Consider the following 23,243-nt stretch of genomic DNA (forward strand, 5'->3'; position numbering starts at 1 on the left):
GCGCCCTCTAGGGGTTACAGGCTCCCCCGTTCCATTTCCCTCGCTGTACCCATATTACATCCCTCGGCGAACCACGTACCATCTCCAACGTCGTACCACGTCGATTCAGGTGTTGCATTTATATGAGGATTAACACTTGGTCAAGATTCTTTGCTATAAATGAAGTAGAAAAATAAACTTATTTCTTCATGAAATTCGTAAGTTAAGCGTGGTTTCATAAGTCTTTAGAATGTTCTGGAATAAACAATTGTTTTCATAAATTACTCTCATATGAAACCTAAAGTCTTTCTAAATCAATGCCTAAAGTCTTTTTCTAAGTTTTACACTTCACAGTAATATTTCAATAACTTGAAATGAAATTATTTTGAAGCACCAAAGTCTGTTTAAATTATTAAATTAATTTTCACTCAAAATTCCATTGGCACTTGTAATGAGACAAATATTTGTAGTTGACGTATCACTTTTAAAGAATGATTTGAAAATAATAAAAGTGCCTCTTCAGTAAGTCATCAACTGTCTAGTGCAATAAATAGTTTTTAAAGTAATCACTTGCTTTTACCAGTTTAAAATGCTAAATGCACTCATATCACCTGAGAGTTTTTAGTAGGCTGGAACTGGTGAATGCAGTTCCATGAACAGCAGCTAGAACTCCATCGATGTTGTCAGCACCACATCGAACCATGTACCATCTCTAACGTCGTACCCCGTTCCATTTCCCTCGCTGTACCACATATTGCATCCCTCGTCGAACCACGTACCATCTCCAACATCATACCACTTCGATTCAGGTGTTGCGTTTATACGAGGATTAAAACTTGGTCAAGATTTCTCGTGTTGTATAACATTGTATACACATGAGAAAGTTCAATTGACAATTGATTGTGAGTGTTAGAAAATAGCACTGTCTGGTTAATTGAATATTCGCAAGTCAATGATAAGCAACATTCATAATTGCACTTAGTATCACAGTCAATTATGTGAACATAGAATCGCAGTCTGTTCTGTGTACTTTGAATCACAGTCCGTTATATAACTTCGAAGTAATGATCACTATTAGAAATAACTATGGCTTTTAAATGAATTAAAGCACAGTCTGAAGTGTTTATAATTTTGAAACACACGTCACAGTTCGAAGTTTCTGCTGTTTTTAAATATTCACACTTCTTAAGTAATATGAGTTTTTGAAGACACAATTCATATAATTCAGGCTATTTACACTAGAAAACAATGTTCTTGGCATTCAGAACACTTTATACTGAGTTTGAAACGAAACTTAAAGTTCAAAGCTTATTGGAATGTTGAGTGTAAGTTCAGTCCATGACCTACACACACGCACAATGTTTTTAGCTGTCTCTAGTTATCACCAACACAGATCTTAAGGGAATTTTCGGTGTTATTTAGCTTCACTAGGATCACCATTCGATAAAATGTCATAAAATGTCCTTAAGGTTTACTCAGTTATATGGTATCACTGTTCAAACACAAGTCATATTTGAGAAAATTGTTCCCACTCGGCTACAATGATTATCAAGTTCATAATTCTCAAAATACTCTAATTTATGAGAACTCACAGTTCAATGTTAAACACACGCAGAAATTTTACCTAGTTCGGAGATGTTACCGATAATAATAGAGTTCGAATTAGCACACACAGTATTTTTCAAAGTTCGTGAAACTGCCAAAATTTTACAAGTTATTAAGAATAGCAGAGTTCCACTTGTTACATGCCGGATATTCCAAGTCCGTAACACTGTAGAAATTTTATAAGTTATTGAGAATAACAAAATTCAACTTGATAAACGCCGGATTTTTACAAGTCCGCAACACAGCAAAAAATTTATATCGTCTTAATACAAGCCGGATTTTTCTAAGTCTTTTAGCATGGCAAAAATCTCGTAACTTCAACACACAACTTTGCGTAACGCGACATGGTGATAGTACCATTTGACGTGGTCGAGTTGTGGATTGCAACTGCTTTTACTCCTCGAGGCGAGGCTCTTATATACTCTCTGCTTCAAGCAAAAAAAAATGTGTTTCTTTTCCACCTTAATATCTCGGAAACCAGTAGGTGGATTTTCTTCAAAATTTGGCCACTTTAGTTTTAAAATATAGGCTCCACAGTGGTGTACTTCATTATTTCATAGCTAACAGCGTTTAGTAGATATCAAAATTGTTCCAGTATCTTCTAGATGAGTGAGCTAGCAATACGTGGCGATTATGTCATCTGGCCGGTTCTCTGCCTGTGACGTAGCACTGTCTCTCTTACTCCCATAGCTAGCAGCTGAGTCTCGAATGTTCGCTTTGCACACTTACTGTAAATGCTAGAACTTTCAATTCGTAAATGAATTACGAATTAAAAATATAATGTGCCAGGCTGTAGGCATTCCTGGTACAATACAAACCGTATTATCATTTAATTTAGTCCATCCCCTATTTATATATATTCCTAACATCCACCATATGAATCCTCTTCTCTCTAACCTGTCCACATTAGCCACTTTCACATTCAATACTTGATTTATCCTCATAAAAATATTTAGGGTTGCTTACTGCATTCAGCCACAAGCTTTTGTTGTACATTGTCTCTTGCCCTCTATCTCCAGTATACACCACTCCTCTCCCATTCTATATCATAATAGTCCCCTAAGCCCGGCCCTCCTAAAGCAGTTCTTATCTACCCAATAATCACCATAATTGCTCTTTTTTTTTTTTATACTGGTAAGTCAGTTGCAGAATTAGGCCCCCTTCAATTCTTCTCAATCCACACCAGTAACTAAGCACCCTTTTAAAATGTCTACCTTGATAAAAACTTTACACATAATCCTTGCGCCTGCGGAAACGGAAACTCTATAACAATCTTGCTGAACTTACTCTCTGTTCCAGTGCCCTGCTCTCTTTCTCCACACCCCAGATATCTGCCCTATTCAGCATTCTACTCTTCACCACTGCAATAAACACCATTCTTTGTATATCATATTCTATGCCCTGAAATTTATTTTCCAATATCCTTATTAAGGCCCGCTCTCACTTAGCGGAAGCGAGATGCTGCGCAAAAGCAGGAAAATATTCTTTAACTGCGTATTAGATGCACTGGCTCATACTTACACAGACTGGAGGGGAAACGCGCCGCGCCGAAGACGAGGAAGTTGCTTAACGGGAATATTTCTTCCGCTCCTCCCACCAGAATATAACATCGGTAACATTCGTAAAGTAGTCGGGTATTTTCGTAGAGTCCATGCTGTAAACTGGCGATCGCTGGCGATACACAGCACAGTGCTTGGCTGCTTGCTTCATCTGCGGATATTCACATCCCTGAGAGACTTATACTGGGCTGTGTTGAAAATGGATTGCGAGAAACTTATTCAATTAGTTGAAAAGTACACGTTTCTGTATGATAAATGTCATAAATTATACAGCAATACCATACATACATACATACATACATACATACATACATACATACATACATACATACATTATCATTATAGACTGTTATGTCTTCCAGCGTTCAGTCTGCAAGCCTCTGAGAATTTACTAAACGTCGCCACAATCCTCGATTTGCAACTAGTGTTGTGGCCTCATTTAGTTCTATACCTCTTATCTTTAAATCGTTAGAAACCGAGTCTAACCATCGTCGTCTTGGTCTTCCTCTACTTCTCTTACCCTCCATAACAGAGTCCATTATTCTCCTAGGTAACCTATCCTCTTCCATTCGTCTCACATGACCCCACCACCGAAGCCGGTTTATGCGTACAGCTTCATCCATCGAGTTCATTCCTAAATTAGCCTTTATCTCCTCATTTCGAGTACCCTCCTGACATTGTTCCCACCTGTTTGTACCAGCAATCATTCTTGCTACTTTCATGTCTGTTACTTCTAACTTATGAATAAGATACCCTGAGTCCACCCAGCTTTCGCTCCCGTAAAGCAAAGTTGGTCTGAAAACAGACCGATGTAAAGATAGTTTCGTCTGGGAGCTGACTTCCTTCTTGCAGAATACTGCTGATCGCAACTGCGAGCTCACTGCATTAGCTTTACTACACCTTGATTCAATCTCACTTACTATATTACCATCCTGGGAGAACACACAACCTAAATACTTGAAATTATCGACCTGTTCTAGCTTTGTATCACCAATCTGACATTCAATTCTGTTGAATTTCTTACCTACTGACATCAATTTAGACTTCGAGAGGCTAATTTTCATACCATACTCATTGCACCTATTTTCAAGTTCCAAGATATTAGACTGCAGGCTTTCGGCACAGTCTGCCATTAAGACCAAGTCGTCAGCATAGGCCAAACTGCTTACTACATTTCCACCTAACTGAATCCCTCCCTGCCATTTTATACCATTCAGCAGATGATCCATGTACACTATGAACAGCAAAGGTGAAAGATTACAGCCTTGTCTAACTCCTGTAAGTACCCTGAACCAAGAACTCATTCTACCATCAATTCTCACTGAAGCCCAATTGTCAACATAAATGCCTTTGATTGATTTTAATAATCTACCTTTAATTCCATAGTCCCCCAGTATGGCGAACATCTTTTCCCTCGGTACCCTGTCATATGCTTTCTCTAGATCTACGAAACATAAACACAACTGCCTATTCCTCTCGTAGCATTTTTCAATTACCTGGCGCATACTGAAAATCTGATCCTGACAGCCTCTCTGTGGTCTGAAACCACACTGGTTTTCATCCAACTTCCTCTCAACGACTGATCGCACCCTCCCTTCCAAGATGCCAGTGAATACTTTGCCTGGTATACTAATCAATGGAGATACCTCGATAGTTGTTGCAATCCTTCCTGTTTCCTTGCTTGTAGATAGGTGCAATTACTGCTTTTGTCCAATCTGAAGGTACCTTACCAACACTCCACGCTAATTTTACTAGTCTATGAAGCCATTTCATCCCTGCCTTCCCACTATACTTCACCATTTCAGGTCTAATTTCATCTATTCCTGCTGCCTTATGACAATGGAGTTTATTTACTATCCTTTCCACTTCCTCAAGCATAATTTCACCAACATTATTTTCCTCCTCCCCATGAGCTTGGCTGTTTGCAACACCACCATGATGATTTCCTTTTACATTGAGAAGATGTTCAAAATATTCCCTCCACCTCTCCAGTGATTCCCTGGGATCTATTATGAGTTCACCTGAATTACTCAAAACACTGTTCATTTCCTTTTTCCCACCCTTCCTAAGATTTTTTATTACTGTCCAGAAAGGTTTCCCTGCTGCTTGACCTAGCCTTTCCAGGTTATTACCAAAATCTTCCCATGACTTCTTTTTGGATTCAACAACTATTTGTTTCGCTCTGTTTCTTTCATCTACGTACAAATCCCTGTCTGCCTCGGCCCTTGTTTGGAGCCATTTCTGATAAGCCTTCTTTTTACGTTTACAGGCTGCTCTCACTTCATCATTCCACCAAGATGTTCGCCTTTTCCCATCTTTACACACAGTTGTTCCTAGGCATTCCCTTGCTGTTTCTACTACAGCATCCCTGTATGCCACCCATTCACTTTCTATATCCTGAACCTGCTTACTGTCTACTGTTCGAAACTTATCACTAATCATATCCATGTACTTCTGTCTAATTTCCTCGTCCTGGAGATTTTCTACCCTTATTCGTTTGCAGACAGATTTCACTTTCTCTACCCTAGGCCTAGAGATACTTAGTTCACTACAGATCAGATAGTGGTCTGTATCATCGAAAAATCCCCGAAAAACTCTTACATTCCTAACAGATTTCCTGAATTCAAAGTCTGTTAAGATATAGTCTATTATGGATCTGGTACCCCTAGCCTCCCATGTGTAGCGGTGAATAACCTTATGCTTGAAGAATGTATTCGTAACAGCTAAACCCATACTAGCACAGAAGTCCAGCAAACGCTTCCCATTCCCATTAGCTTCCATATCTTCCCCACATTTACCAATCACCCTTTCGTATCCTTCAGTTCTATTCCCAACTCTCGCATTGAAATCGCCCATTAGCACTATTCTATCCTTGCTGTTGACCCTGACCACGATGTCACTCAGTGCTTCATAAAACTTGTCAACTTCATCCTCATCTGCACCCTCACATGGTGAATACACGGACACAATTCTTGTCTTAATTCCTCCCACTGGCAAATCTACCCACATCATTCGCTCATTTACGTGCCTAACAGAAACTATGTTGCGTGCAATGGTATTCCTGATAAAGAGCCCTACCCCAGACTCTGCCCTTCCCTTTCTAACGCCTGTCAAGTACACCCTATAATCTCCTATCTCTTCCTCATTATCTCCCCTTACCCGAATATCACTTACTCCTAGCACATCCAGATGCATCCTCTTTGCTGACTCAGCCAGTTCTACCTTCTTTCTTCCATAAGCCCCATTAATATTGATAGCTCCCCATCGAATTCCATTCCGTTCGCCAAGTTGTTTCCAAGGAGTCCCTCGCCTGTCAAATGGGAGTGGGACTCCGTTACTCCCATAGGTCCGAGGCTTGCTTAAAGTGTTCTGAGCTCGGTAAATTCATGAAGCAGGATGCTGCCCTACTTGCACATAGTCCAAGTGAGGATCTCTCCTCTAACGGGTTATGGACCACCGGTGAATTGTATAGTCCTAGCCGCCTGAGCACAAGGAGGGCCACGACTCAGAATATGTCCGAGATGCCCACTCCCATTCCATAGCAGCTGGTATCCCGACTCTCAGGACCACTTACTAGGCCACTCAGCCGTTGCCCATGGTTCACGAACTAGGACTTGACTACATTAACCCACAAACATGAACCACATACCATTGCAAGAGATAATGCGTGGGATGAGATAAGCAAGGAACTGGGAAATGCAACTTTTAAAATTGAGAAATCAATAATAATGTTGATATTTTAGCATAACAGTGTTCAAGAAAAGGCTGTTTATCCACAAGGCATCAATTAAAATCACAATCTCCATTTAAGGTAACAAAATATGATATTTAAATACAGTTACTCGCGTATCCAGCATATTGTATCTTACGTAACTATTTTAGAGAAGGTAATAAATATTATTTATAATTATATGTATTTCAGAATACAGTGGAAATTAAATAGTTCTGTTGTTATCGTAAAATCAGATCATAGTTATGCTTTGTTCTTTAGTAATTTCATTTGTGCAGAACAGTAAACTATTATATATTTACTAATATTGCCATAGACTACATACTACTTGATACACATTTCATCATAGCCACAAAATGACTTAAGAGAAATAATAATGTTGAGTCAATTAACTGGTTGACGTCCACGATTCACAGTGTTCTTTTGCCATTCAACTGCTCCTATGGTATTGAAATAGTCGTTAAAATTGTCTCTAATTGCCATTGCCTCTACCGAAGCATTTCCCCTGATATTTTCTAGCGGCTGAAAAGCTATACATCCCGTGGCAGATGCTGGCTTCTCCAGAAGGCTAGTAATATCATCTTTCAAAAAGTTGTGGATAACGCACGTTGCTAACACAGTGTCTGTAGCGTGTGCTTATGTTAATTGCAACCGTCGCTGGTACACCCTAAATTTCTGAGTTACTATACCAAATGTATTTTCTACGACGTTGCGAGCTTGACTTAAACAATAGTTGAAAACCTTTTTCTCATAGTTATTTTCTAACTGGGCTCTTGTGTAGGGCCTTAGTAAGTACTTTCGGAGAGGAAATGCTTCATCCCCGATCACAACATGTGGTATTGCAACTCCAGTCCCTGGCAATGGGTTCCCATGTGGTACACTAAGACTGTTGTTTTCTAATCCTTTTCCCAGATTAGAATTCCAAAAAACGCCACTGTCACTGTTAGAGCCATACGAACCAACATCCACGCAAATGAATTTGTTGCCAGCATCCACTAATGCAAGGAGAACAATCGAAAAGAAGCGTTTATAATTATAGAATGTAGATCCACTCCCAGCAGGTGCTTGAATTAATACATGTTTGCCGTCTATTGTACCAATGCAGTTTGGAAACTGCCATCTGTCTCAAAAGCCTGCTTCAATCCTTTTCCACACTTCTGATGTCGGTTGAGGCATTACTGTTAGCTGAAGAACTTCCCACAAAATCCGGCATGTTTCATGAACAATAGTGACTACTGTTGAATGGCCAAGCCGGAAGCTGAACGCAATTGTTTTGAAACTGTCACCAGTAGCAAGAAATCTGAAAACAAACGAGAGTACAATAGTCTAACTGTCCGATTTGTGAGACTTTATAAATTACACATAGCAGCATGTTTTGTTGGCCATGGTCTTGTTTTACCATAATTAATTTCAAGTATATCTTTCTTTCAGGAAACGAATGCAAGGAAAAATGGAAAAGTATTAGGGAATGCTATAGAAAAGCGATGGCATCAAGAGAAAAGAGTGGCAGTAAAGGGGGGAAAGTGAAAAAACCCTGGAAATACGAGGAGGAATTATATTTCCTCAAACCCTTCATATGTCAACAGTCAGGTATCCACTATTGAGACACTAGAAACACAAGAGGAAAGTGATGCCACCGAAGTACAAGTCTTTTTTTTTTTTTTTTGCTATTTGCTTTACGTCGCACCGACACAGATAAGTCTTATGGCGACGATGGGACAGGAAAGTACAAGTCTTTACTAGTGTGTGTGAGGATTCTCCTCTTTCAGCATCGTCATCCCTAATTAACAGGCCTGCTTATGAGAGTCGTAAGAGGAAGAAAGATCAGAGTCTCTCTGTAGTTTAAGTGTTCAAAGAGTACTTGGAAAAGACTAATGTTAGTTCGGCAGTGCAAGATCCCATTTCTAGTTTCTTTCAAAGCATGGCTGAAACCATGAAAACCTTTCCCCCCGAAATTCAAGTTGAGGTAAAAAAAAAAAAAAAAAAAAGTGCTAGATACTGTTGCAGAATGGCACAGGCCACTGTATCATTGGAATTACCATAATTCAGTTCAGTGGCAATAGCTTTAGTTACTACTTTTAGTAATAAATTACATTGCTATTCGTAATTATTTAAAATTATATGTATTAACAGAACCACTTGAGTACTTGTACATCGCTGATTTTAATATTTAATATATATTGTCATGTAGTTCTAGTTGTGTTTATTATATGTATGCCACTAGAGTTTTGTAATAAATGGAACATTAAGAACTATTAAAATATTCAACATAATTAACTCGCCTTAAACATACAACCAGTCGTAGGGTCGCTGATACAGGTTCACGAAATCTCGTAAAATGCTTATTTAAATGTTCTTCAACAAGCTGAAATAGCTGTTGAAATTTCACAATACTCATTCGAAAATACACTTTGAATTTCTCTTCATCGCGCAACAGCGATTGAAACAATGTACAAAATTCACCGTTTAAATTCCTGGATAAATTTATGACGTGAACCCAAAATCTTCAATTTTGCCTTTGTTCTTCCCCTTCAGCATCTTCAGCGAACAGAGCAAGAGCTAACAAGCAATCCATTTTAGTTGCGTTCGACTGAGTCACGTTTCACACACCACTGTGACAGATGATACCAGCTGTCCAAATGGCGAGGCGCGCTTCCGGTAGATATGAGTGCATACGAGATAAATTCTTCTCGGAACTTCTCCTCTCCGCGTCTCCCTTCCGCTAGGTGTGAGCGGGCCTTTACTGAGAATGGCTGCTGAGCCTTTTAGTTTAGCTCACCTAATTTGTTCTACCCAACTACCATTTCTACTTATCATCAGGCCTAGATACTCCAGTTTATCTACCACCTCTATTTCCTCCCCAATTATTATCAGTTTCTTCCTAGGTTTCCTTTTGTTACCTTTCCTACAAACCATCATCTTTGTCTTGCTACTGTTAAAAATGACCATTTCTTCATAAAACTACAAACCTCATTCAAACTCCTTTGCAGGCCCCCAGCTGTCAACGTCAACAATAATACATCATCAGCAGAAATAATCTCTGGAATTTCTTGTACCTCTACAACTGCCAACAGGCCCATTTTCCCCGCGACTACTTAATAACATAATCTATAATCTTCATTTCCGTATTGTCTGACTCGTTGGCTGAACGGTCAGCGTACTGGCCTTCAGTTCAGAGGGTCCCGGGTTCGATTCCCGGTCGGGTCAGGGATTTTAACCTTAATTGGTTAATTCCAATGGCACGGGGGCTGGGTGTATGTGTTGTCTTCATCATCATTTCATCCTCATCACGACGCGCAGGTCACCTACGAGTGTCAAATAGAAAGACCTGCACCTGGCGAGCCGAACCCGTCCTGGGATATCCTGGTACTAAAAGCCATACGACATTTCATTTCCGTATTGACAAATTGCACAATTAAAAATAGGAGAGGATTTCTACCAATCAATACTTATTTATTGCATATATTAAGCTACAGGACCGGTTTTGACCTCATATACAAGGTCATCTTCAGCTGAACCATACATACATATTTATATAATGAAGCTTTGATTAAGATTGTGTTGTTAAAGGAATGCTATATGATGATGATGTACATTTAGTCACATACAAATGGGGCAAGTCTTAGCGTGAACTGGCGTATATGTCATTCTGTACAATATTGCAACTGTATGTCTAAAATATTATGTTGAAGGTCTTAAAATTAGTGTATAAAATATGTCTTTACTTAAACTAACTTATAGATAAATACAATATATAAAAGCACTTCATGCATATGAACATTCGTTCTTGCTTGTTGGTCAATACATCGACTAACTTCCGTATTTAAGTCTTATTTACAGTTGTACACTTCAGCTGCTATTCTTGGAGTTTGTAAAATTGCATGGGTAAAATATTTTGTCTTCATGTGTATATGTGGGATAAAACACTTTCAATTTTTTAAAAGTGCCAAATGTATGGATGAAATTCAACTGAAATATGTTCAGCTCTGCTGTGTGTGTTGCCTTTTTATTGGAACCAATTCATGTTGTCCTGTGCCGTCCGTAAATTTGGATGACATTGGGTTCAAAGTAGTGGCTCCTTTCCCATTTGTAGCTGTGCAATGATGTTATGTTTATCTGTGGAAGATAAGATTGAGTTATAAGTGATATCGTGTTGGAGGAATGTCTAAGGGTTATGTGCGTGAATTGGAATATGTACTTACTGTTGTTGGTGTAGCGGAGTTGTGTTTGACGTGCGAGCTTGTAATGTACTACTTTGTGTTCTTCTTGGGCTCATACTAGCTGCTGTGAGGGGAAGGGAAGGAGGGGTAGGGAGAGTTGTTGTTGTGGGAGTAGGGGTGGAGCTGGGTGTGTTGTTTGGTGTTTTTCTGTTGCGTGTTGCGTTCTGTTTATCGATTAACTTAAGGTAAGGGTTTTTTAGGGCGGGGATAACTTTATTGAAGATGATATTAGTTTTTCTGTGATTTCATTTATGTTGTAATTTGGATTGGTGTACTGATCTAGAGTGATGTAAAATTCTTCTGTTATGTTGAGCAGGGGGCCTTTGGGGTTTATGTTTAGGATTTGCATATCGTTATCGATGTTTGTCAAACTTTGTTTATAGTTGTTTATAGTCTGCGACATGTTGTCCTATTGAGGAAAAATGATTGTGTTTCACCGCGTTTATATGTTCGTCATATCGGTTTAGGAAGTTTCTACCAGTACGTCTGATATAGCTTGTCTCGCAGGTATTACATTTGATACGGTATACCCCTGAGTGGTTGTATTTGTTGTTGCTGTTGATTGTCCTGACGTTGTGTATGATGTTGGTACTATTGTGTGTAGTTCTGAATGCTATTCTTAGGTTATGTTTTTTTAAAATGTTAGGTATGGGGTATATGTGTACATTATTGAAAGTGAATAGTGCATAATCTTTCTTGGATTCGTCTACTTTTGTTAGTTTGGTTTTGGGTTGGGATTTTACTTTGTGAATGATTTTTTTAACCATTTCTTTCTTGAATCCATTGTTTTTAGCTATGCTAGCTTCTTTTTTAACGGTATATTGAATGCTCTATGTATCATGCTATAATAGGCTGCTCTTTTGTGTATGTTGGGGTGAACGGTATCTATTTTAATTGTATTTGAGGTATGCGTGGGTTTTCTGTATATTCTGTAAGAAAGGTGGTCATCATGTCTAGTTGTCGTTATGACCAGGTAGTTCAGTTTGCGATTGTTTTCGGTTTCCATGGTAAATTTTATATGGGAATCTATTGTATTGAGTTTATCTAATATATCAGTTTCATTTGTGGACCTATTGTCGAGGATGATAAAAATGTCATCAACAAATCTACACCAAAAAAATATATGGTCTATTTTGTTAATGAATGTGTGCTCTAAACAGTCTATGTAAATTTCGGCGATTATACCAGAAGCGGGAGATCCCATCGGTAAACCCTGTTGCTGATAGATAGTATCACGAAATTTAAAGTAGGTGTTACTAATGGCAAAATTAAGTAATTTAATGAACTCTTCTATTTCCAAAGTGCTTAGATTGCTATGACTTTTTAGGTTAGATTCAATGATTTCTATTGTTCGTTTTGTGGGAATGTTCAGGTACATGTTTATTATGTCAAAGGATGCGAGTTTGTGATATGGTTCAATCTTTAATCCTTTTGTCCTATTACAAAAATCTATTGAGTTCCGTACTGTTTTATTAGCTAAGAGTACGTAGTGCTTTTTGAGAAATCGTTGAATAAATTGTGAAAGTTTATAGGTTGGGCTTGCTCTGTAGTTAATAATAGGTCTCATTGGAATATGTTCTTTATGTATTTTGGGATAAGCTTTAGCAGTGGGTATTTGAGGATTCATTGCTATTAGTTTAGAGGATTCTACTTCTGTTAAAAGAAAGTGTGTATTTTTTAATAATGTTTTGAGGTTCCTTTGTATGTTGTTAGTTGGGTCTTTATGTTTGATGAGGAAAGTGTTATCTTGAAAACATTCTTTGGTTTTCAATATGTATTGGTCTTTGTCGATAATAACTGTGGTATTGCCCTTGTCGGCTTTCGTTATCAATAGATTATTCTGTTTTATCTTATCTTTGAGTTTGTTTATGTGTACTTTATTGGTTGAGTTATTATTTTGGGAGTTACTGTGAATTTTGTCCATATATTGTGGGAGCCTTTTTTTAATATCATATCTGACTTTGTCTCGTAGCTCATGTGGGATTTTCTGTATGGCGTTTTCTATTTCGGTGATAGTAGTTGTAATGTTCTGGAAAGTTGATGTGTTACCCCAATTGTGCTTGGGTCCCTTGCTCAAGATAACAGTTTCCATTTCGTTAAAAGTCATATTTGTGAGATTTTTTACGGGTGGGTGGAATTTGTGTTCAGTGATTTCATTGGGAAAGGTAGGAGAGTTCGTGTTCGGAGTTTCGGTTTTTGGGTTTGGTTTGGATGGTTGTTTAAGTGCTTCTAATTTCTTATTTAGTGTATTCTGTTTGTTATATAACGATATATATATATATATAACGATATAACGAACACATAAACGCGGTGAAACACAATCATTTTTCCTCAATAGGACAACATGTCGCAGACTATAAACAAAGTTTTACAAACATCGATAACGATATGCAAATCCTAAACATAAACCCCAAAGGCCCCCTGCTCAACATAACAGAAGAATTTTACATCACTCTAGATCAGTACACCAATCCAAATTACAACATAAATGAAATCACAGAAAAAACTAACATCATCTTCAATACAGTTATCCCCGCCCTAAAAAACCCTTACCTTAAGTTAATCGATAAACAGAACGCAACACGCAACAGAAAAACACCAAACAACACACCCAGCTCCACCCCTACCCCCACAACAACAACTCTCCCTACCCCTCCTTCCCTTCCCCTCACAGCAGCTAGTATGAGCCCAAGAAGAACACGAAGTAGTACATTACAAGCTCGCACGTCAAACACAATCAATCCTCTTCGTACTTCTCGCTAATCACATTTATTTCCTCCGTCAACCCTTCAAAAAAATATACATTTGCATATATCAAACTCCTTGGATGATTGTATTTAAAACCCAAACACACTTTCTTTGTCTCTCCTCCCTCCATCATAAACCTAATCTACATCACCTCTTCCATCTCATCATCTATTTCTAAAATTAGATCACTTATCTCTTCCTTTACTAATAACGATATACCCCCTGGATTCCTACCCCTCCTTCCCTGTTTCTTTCTCATAGTATTCTTTACCACGAGTCCCTTCCATGTTAAATTATTCCCTTCTTCGAGCTATGTCTTGAGGCGGGCCGCTGTATCGAAAATCTCCTTCATTTTACTTCATTGCCCAACTTAGTACCCCTTCAATATTTACAAAGCCTATCTTCCGCCCTAGTTATTTGCTGCCCTCTGTTGTCCCCTCTTTCCCTCCCTTATTTTTATTTTCATCCACTGTGTTAGTCGTTTTACTTCTAGTTTTCCTCATTCCTTCTCATTCTTCACTGCTCTCTTCCTTTTTGGACGTCTTAACATACTCTTTTACCCCCTCTCCTCCTGCCCTGTGCTTTTCTTCCCCCACAGATCCTTTATACTTAAAATTCTACCCCTGCTCATTACCTCTCTTCCCCCTCCACCACAGCACTTCCCGGTGTCGCTCTGCTGCCCCTTCCTCTCACCGCTCCTTGATCAGCCACTTCCTCGTCCTCCTGGTCTTCTATACTGTCTCTTCTTACACTGCACTGGACTTTACTCCCCTCATCACCTTCAGCCTTTGCCTTGTCATCACGAACCGGTCCTTCTCATCTCTCCTGTCACTTTCTGCTGCCGCTTGTATTTCAGTCTGTTGATAGATAAGTTGCAGGGAATGGACAAAAAGTAACGACCTTAGACAGCTTCCCAATCAAAACGGGTGAGGCAAGGAGATGCCATCTTATGCATATTATTTAACTGTGTCCTAGAAAAACATCATCAAGGAATGGACCAGATCTATACCAGTGAACACCAGATTGAGAATGGAGATCAAGGCAAACAACTTAAGGATCCCATACCTGGCCTTTGCCGATCACCTGACCTTATTAGCAAATGACGTGCAAGAAGCTACTACACAACTCCAGACACTATTCAATAGCAGCTAAAATAGGTCTCCTGATCAACATGAGAAAAACAGAGTTCATTAGCAATATCAAAGTTGCCCCTAGAATGATGAGAGTTAGTGATACCAAGCATATCAATACAGCCAAAACTGTAAAGTACCTAGGGGAGTGGATTTCAGAAGATCTTGGTAAAACTGTTGCTGCCGAACACAGGAGAATCAAATTAGACAAGTCATACCCTGCTTGTTCGCCTCAAAACATCTATTGTTGAATGTCAAAATAAGACAGTACATGCAATAATCAGACCGTCAATCCTTTACACAGCAGAGTGCCTAAGAAGACTCCACTAAGAACCATCGAAGTTCAAGAAAGGAAATTCCTGAGAAACATAGTAGGAACAAAGATCCTCCCAGATAGAAGGCGATGGTACAAACCAAATCGTGAACTCTACGCACTCCAAGAAACCCTCTCAAATGCCATCAGAAGATGATGGCTGGTTTTCTATGGACATCTGCATAGAATGGACTCCCACAGGCTATCCTGTAAGTTCTTCAATGTAAATGTAGCCAATAAGGGTAAAGCCACTTTATCCCTGTGGATCCAGCAGGTAGAGAAGGATCTCGAAGAAATTGGCCTACCACCTTTCCCTTTCACTTTCCCCACTCTCAACCTTATCGATATCCACCTCACTAAAATTTATTTTCATTCTGATTTGTATCATCTCAACCACCTATATACTAGTGTCACTTTATCTTCTTTCACAGTTTCTTCTACTACATATATAAAAATATAATTATAATTATAAAATATAATTAACAGACGTAACTACCATTGAACTATTAAAACCAGACCCTTCCTAACATCCCTTATAGAGGTAAACCCCAATCAGACCAGGAAATGGTCCGAGGAATGCAAGATAGTGTTCAGCAAGAAAATGAAGGATTGCTGAGCCAACAGAAAAGTTCATGGTACCAAGAAGAAAGGACACCAGAAGCGCCAAACATCGACAATAACTCAGCTAAAGCAGAAGCACTATGATCGTCAGGTGGCCCAAACAAACTAAAAATAATAAAAATTATTAATATTATTCTACATAAAGTGCATTATTATACAATTTTTACCAATTATTTTTAATAATAATAATAATAATAATAATAATAATAATAATAACTAGCCAAAACCTGTCAATACATGACAGTCAATGGGGTAAATATTTAGTGAAGGATTTATATATACATATGACATTCTTTGTACAGTTACTTATTGGCAGTATTACAACTTTAAAGATGTCAAAAGTTTGCACTCTTGACAATGCTACATATGCCATGGCTGAAACCTGCATGTTCTAAAATTTTCCCTTGAGCTCAGGCCCCAATTTCAAGTAGTCAGTGCCCTGGGCAAACAATATTTAGCCCTCCCCCCACTCGTTTTTCTTTTCCACTAAAATAATAATTGTTTACAAATCAAAGATTACAGTTTTTAATGTGAGTTTTAAAACAGCACATTATGCAAATAAAGTTAATTCTCATAAGTAAATTTATCAAGCCTAATAAAGATAACAGTCAGGCTGTATCTATTTTTATTTTAAAAGCCATTGGTTCAGTTTGATAGTTTGTGTATAAGTAAATAATTTCAAAAATAAGACACATAGAGCCCCCGTGGCTCAGGCGGCAGCCCACCAGCCTGTCACCGCTGGGTTCCGTGGTTCAAATCCCGGTCACTCCATGTGAGATTTGTGCTGCACAAAGCAGAAGTGGGACAGGTTTTTCTCCGGGTGCTCCGGTTTTCCCCTGTCATATTTCATTCCAGCAACACCCTCCAATATAATTTCATTTCATCTGTCATTCATTAATCATTGCCCCACGGAGTGCGACAGGCTTCGGCAGCCGGCAAAATTCCTACCTTCGCCGCTAGATGGGGCTTCATTCATTCCATCGCTGACCTGGTCGAATGACTGGAAACAGGCTGTGGATTTTCATAAATTATCATTAATTTATTGTAATTTATTTTCATCACATTTAAAAATACAAGTTTTGTTTATGGGCTACGGTATATAATACTACTTTACATAAAACATCTTTCCCTTCATTTTTTTCTTATCAAACTCTTGAACAATTTCATCAAAGTTGGTTTTCAAAGTTTAATGTTCCTCTGTGCACATAAGGACTAATTACTTTAACTTTTCATTAAGAAGAGTTGCCCTCTTAGCATTTTTTACTCTGCTTAAAACTGAAAAATCCCTGCAGTACAGTTGGTTATTGGTAAGGTCAAAAACATCCTAATTGCAATTTCAAGGTTGGGAAAAGTACTTGACAAATTGTTTTGCTGAATGTAAGAATACACTTTAGGCAAGTTTTGGAATCCCTTGAGTTCAACATACATTTGAAACTGTACACACTCATTTACGAAATCCTGACTGATGTCTTCAGGGTACAGCGAACTAAGTTTCAAAGCAGCATTCTTCACTTCTGATTCAGATGATCAAGTCAGTAGTAGAGGCAATACTTGAAATCTGGAAGCTACGACTTTATAGGCTTGTTTCCTGTAAGTGTGTCCATTATTGTAAGGAACACAATAATTTTGAAATTTGTTCTTGCATCTGGGACTCCTTCAATCCCACGTGTTTCATCTGCAAATATTTTCCGTTTTCTTACTCTTGAGTAGCTTGGAACATTACATCCACCTATTTTCAAAGCAGATTGCTCATTCATCCCTTTTCGCTTTGATGAATCCTTCCAGGGTTTTCAATTGTTTTACTCCTCTCTGAAGAACACTTCTTAGAACACTTGTCAACTCTTTCCAAAATGTCATTCCACACAACTAACAGAAAAGTGGTCTCGAAATTCTGAAATTTTGTTCAAGGTTTTGTGCCTCAAGTCTACAAGAAGGTTTTACACTGGAGTCTTCAAATAGCTGCCTCAACGATTGTCGTATTTCTTCATAACCTTCTACCAAAGCTCTGATAGGGTCTGCTCTTGCAGACCATCTGGTTTCTGATAAAGATTTTACCACTGGCGTACCGTTTTTTTTTGTTTTTTTTTTTTTCAAGAATTGTTTCAAAATATTCCACCTCTACGTTGACACAGAAAAGTAAATATACAACTCCTGGGCGAAGCCAAAGAAAACTACTGTGGCAGTGCAGCATTCTCCGGCAGCCGAACGAACAAGATTTAATTAATGTGCTGCACACGGTATGTATTCAGCAAGGGAACTTTGCTGCTTTATGAGGGCCTGAAGATCTGAGTAAGCTCCTGACATATTGAAAGCATTATCATAACTTTGGCCCCTAAGGTGTTGATTGCAAAACTCTAAAGATAATCAACTACAGCTTTTTCTAGTCCAGCAGATGTATGTGATATTCCAGGCAGAAGCTTAATGTGTCGTTCTACAGGCTTTGGCTTGTTTGAGGTACATATTGTAACGAGTTGGCGGGGTAGTAGGATAAATTAACACTAGACTGGTAGCTTCTATACTAAAATTTATGAACTAATGCTAGTAAATCACACCTCGGTACACAGTCAGGATTCCCGACTACACGCTTCTTTTGATTTCTCTCTTCATACAATCTTTGTTTACTATGAACGCTACGACACTTTCTGCTGTGTTTTTTTTTTCTTTCTGTTTTTCCAATTATAGAGTCTTAAGAGTAAACAGGCGGACCAGATGGTGACGTCGCGAGGCTCTCTCAAATTCCAACATGGTGGACATGGTAACCATTACACTGCCCCCTCCTTAAGGCTGCTCGTCCCGAGCTGCTCCACGATACAGTGCCAGGCGATCCACGTGAACAACCATCATCTTCCCTTGGGGCGGCCGCCAGATCCGGTAGACAACATCGTTGATCCTGGTGACGATTGTATATGGGCCTTGCCATTGTGGCTGCAGTTTCAGTCATTTCTCTTTTTTCCGCACCAGATGGTACAGCCACACACTGTCGCCTTCCTGGAAACTCGCAGAGTTCGCCAGCATGTCATAGCGGGCTTTTATCCGGTCGCTGGCTACCCTTAGATGATGTCGGGCATAATTGTGGATGTCGTTGAGCCAATCCACCAACTCCCATACATAGTCCGTCACTGGCTGCTGCTGGCCTGGTGCCAACCCGAACATTAGATCGCATGGCAGGCGGAGCTCCCTTCCGAAGACCATGTTGGCAGGTGTAATGCCCGTCGTCTCATGGGTGGTCACTCGATAGGCCATCAAGAAGAATGGGACCCTCTCATCCCAGTCCCTCTGGTGCACCAAAACCACCTTCCTGAGATGCTCTTAGACGGTTTTCACAAAACGCTCCACCATGCAATCTGACTGAGGGTAGAGAGGCGTTGTACGGGTCTTCCGCACTCCTAAGCGCTGCAGAACCTCTGGCATCAGTCTGGACTCAAAGTTTCTGCCTTGGTTGCTATGAAGCTCCCTCGGGACACCAAATCGGCAGAAAAAGTTTTTGACCAAAACGTCGGCCACTATCGTTCCCTCTTGGTTTGGGATGGCGTAGATCTCTGGCCACTTTGTGAAGTAGTCCATGGCCAAGAGTAGGTAACGATTCCTGGCGTCAGATTCGGGGAATGGTCCCGCAACTTCGATGGCGATCCTTTCGAAAGGTGCTCCAACGTTGTACTGCATCATCTGGCCCCTACTCCTGGTACGTGGGCCCCGGCTCGCCGCGCAGGTGTCACACAGCTGGCAGATCCTCTCAGGTGCAGCCAGTAGTAATGCTGTTGGGCACGATCTAGGGTCTTATTCACTCCCAAGTGGCCGGCAGTAGTGCCCGCATGCAACTCAGTCAGCACTTCTCTTCTCATGCTTCTGGGAATTATCAGCTGGGCAATGTGCTTCTCTCCGTCGGTCGATTCCCACATGCGGGTAAGTACCCCATCACTAACCATGAGAGACGACCACTGGGCCCAGTACGCCTTATAGGTCGAACTGCGTTCGGCGATGTCTTTCCATTCTGATCTCTGTACTGACTACTTCCCGTAAGATCAGCCTGATGTCATCATCCTTCAGCTGCCCTCTCCTGAGGGCGTCCCGATCCCATACTTCAGCGGGGGTGGCCCTCATTGCCTGGGCGTCCACAATGCCCGCCTGTCTCTCCACTTTCTGGCAATGTGCACAGTTCTCGAGGCATGGTCTTCTGGATAGAGCGTCGGCGTTGCATTGCTTCCTTCCTTGTCGGTGCTTGGTGGTGAAGTCATACTCCTAAAGGCGTTGTACCCAGCGAGCTGTCTGTCCTCCTAGGTTTCTGAAGCTCAGGAGCAGGTCAATGCGGAGTGGTCAGTGCGTAGATGGAAAGGCTGCCCATTCAGATAGTTCTGGAAGTGCTCCAAGGTCTTCACTATGGCCAGCAATTTCCGACGTGTCACGCAGTAATTTCTCTCAGCTTTTGACAACGTCTTGCTGAAACAGGTGATCACCTTCTCCCGGCTGTCTTGCACTTGGGACAACACCCCACCAATTCCCACATCACTGGTGTCAGTGTCTACGATGAACTTCTCCCCAGACTTGGGGTATCCTAGGATTGGTGCCGTGCACAGGGACTCCTTCAATGTCCAGAAGGCATCCTTTGCTCATTTGACCATTGGAAAGGATTTCTCTCTTCGGTGAGTTGCATAAGGGGCTTGGAGATGTCTGTGTAGCCAGCTATAAATCTGTGGTAGTACGTGCAAAGGCCAAGGAAACTCCTCAGTTCTCACTTGTCCTTCGGCGCCAGCCAGTCCCTGACAGCTGTTAACTTCTCTGGATCAGTGGCTACTGCCTTCGATGACACGATGCGGCCCAGGTAGTGTAACTCCTTCTGGAACAGGTGGCATTTTCCAGGATTTAACTTTAGGTGAGCCCCACGTAGCCTCTTGAACGCTCTCCGCAGGTTCCCAACGTGCGTCCCACAATAATTATATCATCCAGATGCACGAGGCAGGCGTCATGAGTTAGCCCCCTCAATACAGACTCCTTCAGTCGCTCGAAGGTCGCCGGTGTGTTGCAGAGGCCAAAGAGCATCACGATGAACTGATAGAGCCCTTGGCCGGTTGAGAACGCCATCTTCTCTTTGTCTTCCAAATGGAGCGCCAGTTGCCAGTACCCAGACTTTAGATCCAAAATCGAAAATCACTGGACGCCAGATAACGTGTCCAGGTTTGTCATTTATCCGAGGTAACAGGAAACAGTCCTTCTTCGTGATGTCGTTCAATTTGTGGTAATCAACGCAGAAGTGGAGCTCACCGTTCTTTTTCTTCACCAGGACCACTGGCGATGACCATGGGCTGTTCGACTCCTCGATGACTTCCCGCTGCTTCATGTCACCCAGCGTTTGGTCGATTTCCGCCCTTTTTGCCAGGGGTACTCTACGAGGTGGCTGTCGGATTGGAGCGGCATCACAGTTGTTAATGCAATGGTACACTCTATCCGTCTTTCCGTAGTCGCCTTCGGTAATAGTGAAGATGTCCCTAAACTCATGGATTAGTTCCATAGGCTCCCTGAGCTGTGTCGCCTCCAAATGTTTCCAGGCATCGGATATAATCATCCGGAGGTTATCTGATCCTTCGCCTGCTTCCAGGGCCTGTGCGTCTTCATAGTCCACTGGCACGACGCACGTAACTGGTTCGCAAGTTCCAAGCTCAGTCCCGCTGGGTATCCTCTGCTCCCGCGACGTCGAATTCAGTATGCGTACCGGCACACAGCTTTGTGCCGGAACGAGTGTCCTCACCAGGTAGAGTCCATGTTCAGCGGTCAGAGGTCCGGGTTCCACGAGCACGCTGTCCCCTTGTATGGGTTCCTCTAATCGTGCTGTAACCATCATCTCGCTGTTGGCTGGTATCACTTCATCGCTGGCCAGCGTTAATCGCGCTATTCGAGTTTGCGGCTCTGGCCGTCGGAGCATTATCTCTTGTTTGCCGAGCCACAACACACGTCCCATGTCGACAGTCAACTCGTATGCCCGTAGCGCATCTAGGCCCAGAATGACCTCATCCGTGACGGCGGCGACGACGGCCCAAACTCGTAGGCTTTATTGTCCCAGCGTCGGTTGAAGTAGCGCCTCCTTCAGGACAAGGATGGTGTCTCCTGAGGCCGTTAGCAGCATGTAGGGGCGATTGGGTTACCTTTCTTACTGTCCCTCAGCGATGTCAGGCCTGGCGATGGTTAATGCCACCCCCGCACAGTGCGTAATTTCAAGAATCTAGCCGGCCAAAAATCGTATCTCGGAAACTAATGGACCGATTTTCATAAAACTTAGTATGTAACTGTTATTATTGGAGATAATTAAGTGTGTGGTCAATCAAGAACAAAGAACAAATTACTACGCCAGGAATAGAATTAGCAATCTTTGTAATTTTAATCATTTTTCGTTATAGTTTTAAATTAAATAGGTGTTAATAGTGGGACATGCTGTTAGAATGTTTGAAAACAGATACATGAATACATGTACTTGCCAAACAATTTATTCATCAGATGCAGTTACATCAGAATTGCTATTGTCACTTTCATTATCTCCTTCGGCAGAACCAAGGAGGCTCTTCTCGTGAAAGCGGAATCAACTACCTCCTCCTTGATTTCCCTAAGCTGGTAATATAAGGGTCCGATGATATAAGCAGCCTATGGAAAAGGTCAGTATTTGTGTCTTTCTGGAAGGTTTCCTATTAACTTTATTCCTGGTCTCCTGGGCTTCCTCGGAGAGGTGTCCAATACGTATAATACAGTGCCATGAACCAAGAGTTTGTGCAAAGTTACAGGCATGTAGTACAATTTGTATTTTTGTAAGTACAATTGTATAGTTTCCTTTGCGTACATGCCAAATGTCACTTTATCAATGGCATACCCACACGAAAGAGTTTCTACGGTGGCACGTAGATAGTTTATTAAATTTATATCTACTCCAGTAATATCCGCAGAAGTGGAAGCCTCTCTGAAGAATCTTCTAGCGGTTTCCATCATTGGTATTGCCAGCACTTTGCTTTGGATATCAACCAGTAGACGCGTTTCCTCCCTGAACTTCTGTAGTGAAGTCATCTGCAGTATGTATTTATTGCGTGTGTATTTTAGGCTTTAAATCAGTGCGTAAATATATTGTGTTGAATGAGAGTTATGCGATAAGCCTACGTGTGTGATTTATTTCTTTAACATTAATACTGTGATCTTTTGTAGTCATCTGCAGTACTTATTCACTGCATCTGTTCTCTAGCTTTTATTGTCTGGATAAATTTATTAAATGCAATTAAATATATCACCCGCCCCTCAAGTCCATAAAATTATTTGTCTATTTTCTCTCGCAATTTGCCTTATATTTCAGTGCTGAGGTTTCTT

General features: G+C 40.7%; 1 protein-coding gene across 4 annotated transcripts in view; it reads left to right on the forward strand.

Annotated features, from left to right (window-relative positions):
• The window catches only part of abo (de-etiolated protein 1 abo), a 175,474-nt gene that overhangs the window by 138,631 nt on the left and 13,600 nt on the right, over positions 1-23,243 (forward strand). The window contains exon 4 of one of the 4 annotated variants that reach the window (XM_067137990.2): positions 8,305-9,109. The exons of the other annotated variants lie outside the window; for them this stretch is intronic. Within the exon in view, the coding sequence (XP_066994091.2) occupies positions 8,305-8,338 (34 nt within the window). The 3' untranslated portion in view covers positions 8,339-9,109. Of the gene's footprint in view, positions 1-8,304; positions 9,110-23,243 lie in introns of those variants that run through there. 4 annotated transcript variants of the gene reach the window in all.

Source organism: Anabrus simplex, chromosome 1 (assembly GCF_040414725.1).
Source record: "Anabrus simplex isolate iqAnaSimp1 chromosome 1, ASM4041472v1, whole genome shotgun sequence".
Taxonomy (NCBI): domain Eukaryota; kingdom Metazoa; phylum Arthropoda; class Insecta; order Orthoptera; family Tettigoniidae; genus Anabrus; species Anabrus simplex.